The sequence below is a fragment of the Corylus avellana genome, chromosome ca7 (assembly GCF_901000735.1).
Source record: "Corylus avellana chromosome ca7, CavTom2PMs-1.0".
In the NCBI taxonomy this organism is placed as follows: domain Eukaryota; kingdom Viridiplantae; phylum Streptophyta; class Magnoliopsida; order Fagales; family Betulaceae; genus Corylus; species Corylus avellana.
Window position 1 is genome coordinate 25,461,544 of NC_081547.1, and position 8,508 is coordinate 25,470,051.

An 8,508-nucleotide genomic window follows, 5' to 3' on the forward strand; every position below is an offset into this window, starting at 1 on the left:
TTTCAATTATACATTAAGGGTACGTTTGAGATTATGATTTTATAAGAATAATCTTTATTTTTAAAAGATATCTCAAAACGTAAGGCGTTTGACATTGCGATTTAAAAAGCACAGATTACGAACCTTTCAATTAATTGGAGGTTGTTTGTTGTTATTGAGTATTTTGTGTATGATTATTTTGGATATTAGTTAAAATTTACCAACTAAATTACACAAAATGCAAACAACCTCGCAAGGAAGTACTCAAGTTTATTGAGCATTTTATGTATGATTATATGCGTTTCATACATATGTCAGCTTAGAGAAGTGTTAGATAGCCAAACAAATGAACCTAAAAAAATTTATAAATTGACGTGATAAAAGTTTTTAAATTAAAAAAAAAAAAAAAAAAAATGTAATTCGATCTCCCTTGTCTACCACTTACAGTCTGCCATATCAATTTAAAAAAATTTCTGAATTCATTTGTTTGACTCCCTAACACTTCTCACGACCAAATCTAACAAAATTCCAATTACTTCGCACGCACAAATGAAATGAGTAGTAGAACTAAAAGAAGTAGAACTATATTACAATTCGATGTTGTACTTAATTCAAAAGTACAAACAAAGATTAAAATTAAACAAAAAAATAATAATAATAACAGCTAGCATAATAAACGTTGAGTTTGATATTACATATTCCACGTGCGTTTAAAGAAACAACAATGTACTGTAAAATCAAAAACTGAAACAAGTGACAAAAACAAAATTAAGCATCTTAATTAATAGGAAGAGGAGCACCATTCCACTCTTTCAGACATTCCATCATGGGATCAATCAACTTCCCTGCACACATTGCCGAGAATACCTTGTCGAATTCTTCACCCGGAGATCGAACTTTCTCACCGGTCAGCAAACCTGTTCCCAGTTCTTCTCTCACAAACTTGTATAATGGGTAGGATCTGCAGTTCTTGATCAGGTTCGGGATTGCCGGTTTTTCATTCTCCAGCTCTATTCTTGCGCTCTCTACTTCTTTTGGCAAAAGGACCTTAAGCTCCTCCTCGAAGGATCCAATCTTTTGGAAAATGGATGTGCTCAAGTTCCTCTCTTTGTCGCCGTTGCTCAACGCGTGCTCCACCAGGACTTGCCTCAGCTTCTGCATCAATGGGTATGTTGCGCTGCAAGGGTCGTCGATGTAGGCGAAAACGTACTCTCGGTCCACAACTTTGAGCAAGTCCTTTTCACAAAACCTGGATGGGTGAAGCTCGCCATTAGATCCCATGGTTAGGACTCTCTTCGCCACTTGACTCACTGTATTCTTGACTGTGTTCTTCAGGTTCTCCTCCAAATGCCGCAGATCAATCGCTTGGCATAATGCGACTAAGAAAGTGGATGACATGAGCTTCAAAATGTCCACGGCCTCGGCTGTCTTTCTTGACGAAATCAACCCCAAGGAGTTCACGTCTTGGTTATGTTGCTCAGCACTTTGGACGTGATTGGTGACAGGGTTGGCTAGGAATTGGAGCTCGGAGCAGTAAGATGCCATGGCGATTTCAGCGCCTTTGAACCCATAATCCAAGCTTGGATTGCGGCCTCCCGAGAGATTTGAAGGCAACCCATTGTTGTAGAAGTCATTAACAAGCTCGGAAAATTGAGCAAACAAGAGTTTTCCAATTGAAGCAACGGCGAGGCGCGTGTTATCCATAGAAACACCAATTGGGGTCCCTTGGAAATTCCCACCATGTAGAGCCTTGTTCCTCGACACATCAATCAATGGGTTATCATTCACTGAGTTAATCTCCCGCTCAATCATTTTGGTTGATGTCCTGATCACTTCAATCTGCGGGCCTAGCCATTGTGGAGAGGTGCGAAGGGCGTAGCGGTCTTGTTTAGGCTTCTGAAGGGGATCAGTCTCGTGCAACTTTTGAGCCGCTTTAACATAAGCACTTCCATCCAAAATGTGCTCCATTATAGCCGCCGCCTCTATTTGGCCGGGGTGGTGCTTCAATTTGTGTGTCAAGTGGTCTGTAAATTCGGGCTTCCCCTGCATGACTTCGGCAAAAATTGCTGATATGAGTTCAGAGAGAACTGCTTGAATGTTCGCCTCAAAGAGAACCGTGGAAGCTAGGCCGGACCCAACTGCAGTGCCGTTCACGAGCGCCAGACCCTCTTTGGGCTGCAACTCAAAAAACCCACCACTGATTCCGGCAAGCTCGAATGCCTTGGTGGGGTTGAGGGACTCCCCATTGGGCCCTACGGCCTTGGAATTGGGCCTGCCAGTCAAAAGCCCAGCTATATAGGACAGAGGAACTAGGTCGCCGGATGCAGTGATTGTTCCCCGGAGTGGCAAGCATGGGGTGATGTTGTGGTTGAGAAACTTGGCTATGGCTTCCATGATTTCAAATCTAATGCCGGAGTAGCCTTGGAGGAGGGTGTTGATCCTCACCAGCATGGCCGCCCTCGTCGTTGTGTGGGGTAATGTGTGGCAAGATTCAGTGCCATTGCCAAAGATTCCAGCATTCAAGAATCTGGTGCAAAAAAATTTCATGAACACATATTAGCAAAGATTCACTGAACTTAATTTCCCAGTAATTCTAATTCTGGGTTTTTTTTTTAAAAAAAAAAAAAATTATAAAATTGGCTGGACTTGCATAATAAATAAGGAAAAATAGATCTTGGATCTTTGTGTATAAATAATTATGAGCATTATTCAGTCGGGCACATGATCATATCAGGGACGGCGAGAATAAAAATTTAATTTTTTGTAGTGACCATACATATAAGAATGCCAATTAACTGGATCGATAATCCTTTTTGTAAGAGAAGTCAATTATATTATTTTAATTTTTAAGAAAATTCAATTTCCATTTTATCCTCACTACCACTAAAATGATGATCATCACAAAAATATTATTCATTATGGAGAAAATTCAAAGGAACTCAATCAGAAACATATTTAATTCAGATATCTTTGTCCACACAAAATCCAGAAGGGAATTTTCTATCATTTTGCAAAGAAAAAAAAAAACCTCAAATGTTTCTGGCTTCCTACAGACACAAACAAATTAATAAATAAATCCTAAGAGTACTTTGGAAGATTTGTTTGACTTGGAAGGATGAGAATTTGAAGATTTATTGAAATTAAATCATAATTTCTTTTGTCGTCAAAAGAAATTAAAAGTTTTTTTTTCATATATATATATAAGTGGACGGTGGACCACAGGAGTGGCACAGCTGGAGAATTAGCCAGGTGGAGCCATCAAAAACCCAGAATCTGTGGCTACTAATTAACCCAGAATCTTTTTTTCACTGTTTTTCTTTTGGAAAGAGTACTACAACTCAGGACCTTCTTTATAATAATAATACAAAAAAAACTTTAGTTAAACTTATATATATATATATATATATATAGGGACATCTCAAAAATAATTTAAAAAATAGGAAAAAATTGCAGTTTACCCCTGAAGTTTCAAGAGTTTTTTAATTTTAACCCCAAAGTTCAAAAATTGGCAATCTACCTCATGAAGTTTCAAAAATTGACAATTTAAACCTTCTATTACTAATTTCTGTTAAATTAGACAGAATTTTTTTAAAAAAAGCCTGAAGATAATGATGTAATTTCATAGATTTCCGTCCATTTAGACGAAAAAATTAAACGGATGGTTTAAATTGCCAATTTTTTAGACTTCAGAGGGATAAATTGTCAATTTTTAAACTTTAGAGTTTAAATTGAAAAATTCATAAAACTTCAAGAGAGTAAATTGCATTTTTTCCTTAAAAAAATATTTTAATTAGGACTTATTTTGATATTAGTATTTATTATGTGGTTCGAAAGTTGTTTTCTTACCTACCGTACGTTTTCTAGCAATGACCAATCAGTGACGAGATCATTGTTAAGTGACTTAAGTCACTTCATTTCTAAGGTAAAAGTTTGACCAAAAAAAAAAAAAAATCATAATAGACGAACTATATATATAATATAAATCAGTAAAGTGCAGCAAAATAATTTTTTTTTAATTTTTTATTTTTATCCATATCAAGTAATAAATAATTTTTAACGAGATAATCAAACCTTGAGACAGACGTACACTAATTAACTCGTTGTAATAATTAAAGAAATAAAAGGATCCAAAATAAAATTTATACCCTCTGAAAAAGACTGCAACAATCATGGTAATATTTGACACAAATATCAATTCAACCTTTTCGGACTAAATTAAGTCATGTCAATAGTTAATCAAATAATTATTTTTAGTGTGATCTCCTACTGATTTGATCATAAGATATCCGCCACTTCCACGCCATCTCATATATATATATATATATATATATAAACAAAAACGAGTGGCAGAGCATGAACCATTTTTTGGGTTAATTATTGTTTGCGGCAAAGTAATTAATTATAATTAAAAGCAGATTATGGTAATCAAGTATATATGACGGCTGTTAATGTTTCTAGCTGATGATAAAATTAATTAAAGTCATGCAGAAGGAAAAGTGAAAAAAGAAAAAGAGGTCGCTGAGAAACCACCTACAGCATTGATGGAGGTATTAATTAAGTTGGCAATTAATAAAGATTAGTTACTTAATTGTGTAGCAAGTAATTGAATCAATTACCTAATGAGTTCCTTCTGAAGGGCTCCGCCCTGCTTGGTTCTCCTGTGTGAGGTTGCACCAAAACCAGTGGTGACACCGTAACTGTCGGTGCCCTTGTTCATGCTGTCCATCACCCACTCGCTGCTCGCCTTCACGCCGGCCCGAGCAGCCTCAGAGAGCTCAACTTTGACGCCGGCGTCGTGGGTGGCAATAGCTGCCACCTGGGAAATGGTCAGCGTCTCGCCGCCGAGCTTCACGACCGGCTTCCGGAACTCCTCCACCATGCGCTTCACCTCCTCAAGGTGGCTGCCCTTCAGCGACTCCGCCGCCGCGCCCCAGTTCAAAGGGTCATGAGTAGTACTGGTGCAAAACTCAATCGCATTTGCAGCTCCGTTGCCATTGCATGCGGCCATTGTTTCTTGTGGGGGGGGTGAAGAAATTGATCGAAGCCACAAATTACCAAAAAGCTCGAACTGGGTTAAGATGATCAGTTAAATTTGAATGGGAATGGTAGAGAAAATGTGGTAGGAAAATTGTTAGGCTGGTGGCCGGAAATGATAAAATTTCCTGAGATAGTTGGGCTAATTTTGGTTTGTTTATATAGAAGGTTGTCAGTTGTCATATTGAGTGTTGGGTGGGTAGGCCGATGTGTTAGTTGGAAATTGCACGCGGCCGTTGGATCGTCGAAACTTTGGACGGGGATTATTATGGCCACGTGGCACGATTGTGATCTGTGACATGCGCAACGCGGGCTCTTACTCGTCAATGATCCTCGGGCGAGGTGGGGGGGTTGGTGGCAGGAGATCACCCGCGCGAAACAAAAGAGTATCGTCATATCTTCAATTTCTCGTCCAACTTGTTGAAGTAAAGGTTAAAAAAATAAAAAAATAAAAAAGATAAAAGTGGGTCTTTTCAATCTTGGTAGATAGTCGGTGAAGGAATGAAGTAGTTATTTTTTAGAATAATTGTTTTATTCTTTGGTTTCTTTTGTATTTCTGGAATGGTACTTAATTATTCCTCATTTTGGGAAAATCCTAAATGAAGTGGAAATTATTTTCTTTTTTGCCCAGAAAAATAATGGCTTTTGGGTAAATAATTTTTAATGGTAGAGTATTTTTAAGAAATTTAAGTAAAATATGATTCAATTCCAATTAAAAAACAATAGAAATGGTCATGCCATTTTTCAAGTAGAGAGAGAGAGAGATTTATAAATAAGGCAACAATTTGTTTTATTTATTTATAAAATATAAACAAAACGAAATATACAAAACAATCATTTCTTATTATATTTCGATTTTCAACTTAATCACCTATTAAAATGAAACGTGAAGTTATCTTAGATCCCAAGAATCATTGATGTTTGAATCTATACTATATTAAAGAGTCCATCAAAAACTCGTCTTCAATTTTATTACAAAGCTTAGTTTTGACATTATTTATAGTTGAAAATACTTGTTTTGTAGTTCTTATAAAAATAGAAAGAGCAAGCATAAGTACAACAACTCTGGAAACAAGTTTATATATAAACAGTTGATCATTTTATGGTTCTCGCCAACATTGGTGATGTGTACAAGACATCTTTTTTAAGCTTTCGCTATCACCTAGCTAGCAACCTTATCACTATATGAAACAGGCACCAAATCCAATATTTCATTATTCTCATTACTTATCATGAGGATTGTTTTTAAGGTGTTCCCACATACATTTTTTTTAATATACATTATTAGGTTCTATAAGTTTTTTTTTAGGCTAATCTCAATTTGAAGTTTTTAAAAATCTTAACTATTAATTTTCAATTAGAGTTTATCACTAAGTATTTAAGACATATTTGGGTGTGCGTTTGAGGACACTCAAAAGTGTATTTGACATCCCAAAAGCTTGTTTAAAAAAAAAAACACCCGTTTGATAAAAAAAATTCAAAACGCTTTGAAATGTCGAAAAGCTTAAAAATGGTCAAAACTCATTTTTAAAAAAAGCTTACTGATTTTGAAAAGTGACTAATTAAATCAACTAAAGTAAATTTTCAAAGTTAAGTTTTTTCTAAAAATAAAAAGTGAAAAATTGAATAGCTCATTGTGAATGCTCTAAAGAGTTCACGGCCGAGAAAATTAGCTAAGCCAATTTTTCTCTCCTTTTTTGTCATGTGTGTTTACTTCTTGGTAGGGATGTTCATTAATTTTACCACATTTAGCTATTTTAGAGTCAAAGAAATAAAATCAACACCTAATTGGTTCCATTTCCATATCCTTATAAATCAACATGCATGCATGAGCATGAACTATTCTTCTTATTATCATTATTTTATCTTCTTTATTAGTATATTGTCCTCGTCAAGATCAGTCCTGCTCAATGACTCCTGATATTGTTGACCACTCAAGTCCTTTTGGAGCTTCAAATTCATGTATATCCATATCGAGGTGTCTATGGACTGCCAACTCTGTTAAATCTAATTTAGCCCAATTTTTAAATGGGGTTCTATCTTTAGTTTAGCCTCCAGTCAGCCTAATCTATGTGGGGATGAAAAAAATTTTGAAGTTAGACCTTATTTTTTTTAATATTTAAATATTAATTAAATAATATTTATTTTAATAATATTATTATTGTTTTCATTCTCATTGTTGTTTCATGACTTTTAAGTTTAACTTTTAACTAATTTCCCAAAAAATTGATGTGGCATATTTGTTTTTTTTGGTTAATTGGTCTTATTTTATAATGGGTTTATTATATTGGGGTCTTATTTTAGAGGCCTTAAATTTTTATGAGAAAAAATTTTGGGCCTTATTTAAAAAAAAAAAAAAAAAAATTAGGCCTCACGTTAAAATAAAATTAAAAAAAAATTGTATGCCTTATTAAAAAAAATTTGGGCCCTACTGACTGGGCCTTAGGAGACCGCCTTAGTGGCCTAGCCATTGAGCCAGTCCTGCTCTCCTCCACAGGTAATTTTTTAAAAAAAACTTAAGAAAAAGTTATGCCAAAATTAAGTTTAAGTTGTGCCATTATTATTTTTCATATCTAATATATTCTGCGTGATTAGAAAATATAATATATATATATATATATATATATATAACAAAAGAAAAGAAAAAAAACTTAGGGGTTGTTAAGCTGAGAGAAGCCACGCTCACCACCAACCACCACAACTTTTCTTTGGGGTAGGTGAACCGAAAGAGAAATTCACGAGATCTGAGGGTATAGATATGGATGGGAGATGCTCCAATTTCTCACGATACTTCAAATATTAATTTGTAATATTTTTGGACAATGTACTCGAACTCCAATATGTGTGAAAAAAAAGTATTATTAGTGGTCCTGAAAATCCCAATAATAAAAAGGTTATACATGTAAATACAGTACACTTGTAGGGGGCTTTTCAAAAGTCGGTGGAGCGGCCTGGCTCCATCAATAATTATTATCCAACTTTTATTTTTTATTTTTCTAATTTGAATCCAACCTTGATTGAATTAGTAAGCTGATTATGAAAAAAAAAAGAAAGAAAAGAAATAATTGGTGTATGTTTGACAAATTGGGCTTGCCTTGTCTTTATCGCCAAGGCTGTGTTTCATCATGCTTTTAACACCGACTACAACATGAATAGGATCCAATTCATTTAAAGTGAAATGTGAGACTTTAATATTGTTGTATTTAATGATTTCATGAAATAAATATTTTAGTTTTTTTTTTTTTTTTTTTACATGTCCTCATATATAAGAGGAGGGAGGAGAATTCAAAGTAGTGACCTCTACTTCATTAGGCGTGGTTCCAGCCAATTGAACTACTTCTTAGGGACAAAAAAAAGAAAAAAAAAGGTGACACTATTTACACTATTAAATGCAACAATAATAAATTAGAGTAATCTTATCTTCTACATTTAATTAGAGTATACTATTGGTTTTTTTTTTTTTTTTTTGAAATGAAACAGTTCAGTCTCATTCAT

The 8,508-nt window shown here is 34.7% G+C and overlaps 1 protein-coding gene across 1 annotated transcript; it reads right to left on the minus strand.

Annotated features, from left to right (window-relative positions):
• Positions 1-628: 628 nt before the first annotated feature.
• Positions 629-5,151, minus strand: LOC132187588 (phenylalanine ammonia-lyase). Its single transcript, XM_059601943.1, has 2 exons — positions 4,596-5,151; positions 629-2,506 (listed from the first exon to the last, which is right to left on the minus strand). The coding sequence occupies exons 1-2, from the start codon at positions 4,985-4,987 to the stop codon at positions 757-759; spliced, it is 2,142 nt and encodes a 713-aa protein (XP_059457926.1). The 5' UTR covers positions 4,988-5,151; the 3' UTR covers positions 629-756.
• Between the last annotated feature and the right edge of the window lie 3,357 nt (positions 5,152-8,508).

Excerpts from the sequence above, each read along its gene's own strand:
- LOC132187588 (XM_059601943.1), bottom strand. The coding sequence starts at position 4,987 with ATGGCCGCATGCAATGGCAACGGAGCTGCAAATGCGATTGAGTTTTGC. Across the intron at positions 2,507-4,595 it reads CTTCAGAAGGAACTCATTAG|ATTCTTGAATGCTGGAATCT; the intron begins GTAATTGATTCA and ends TTTTTGCACCAG.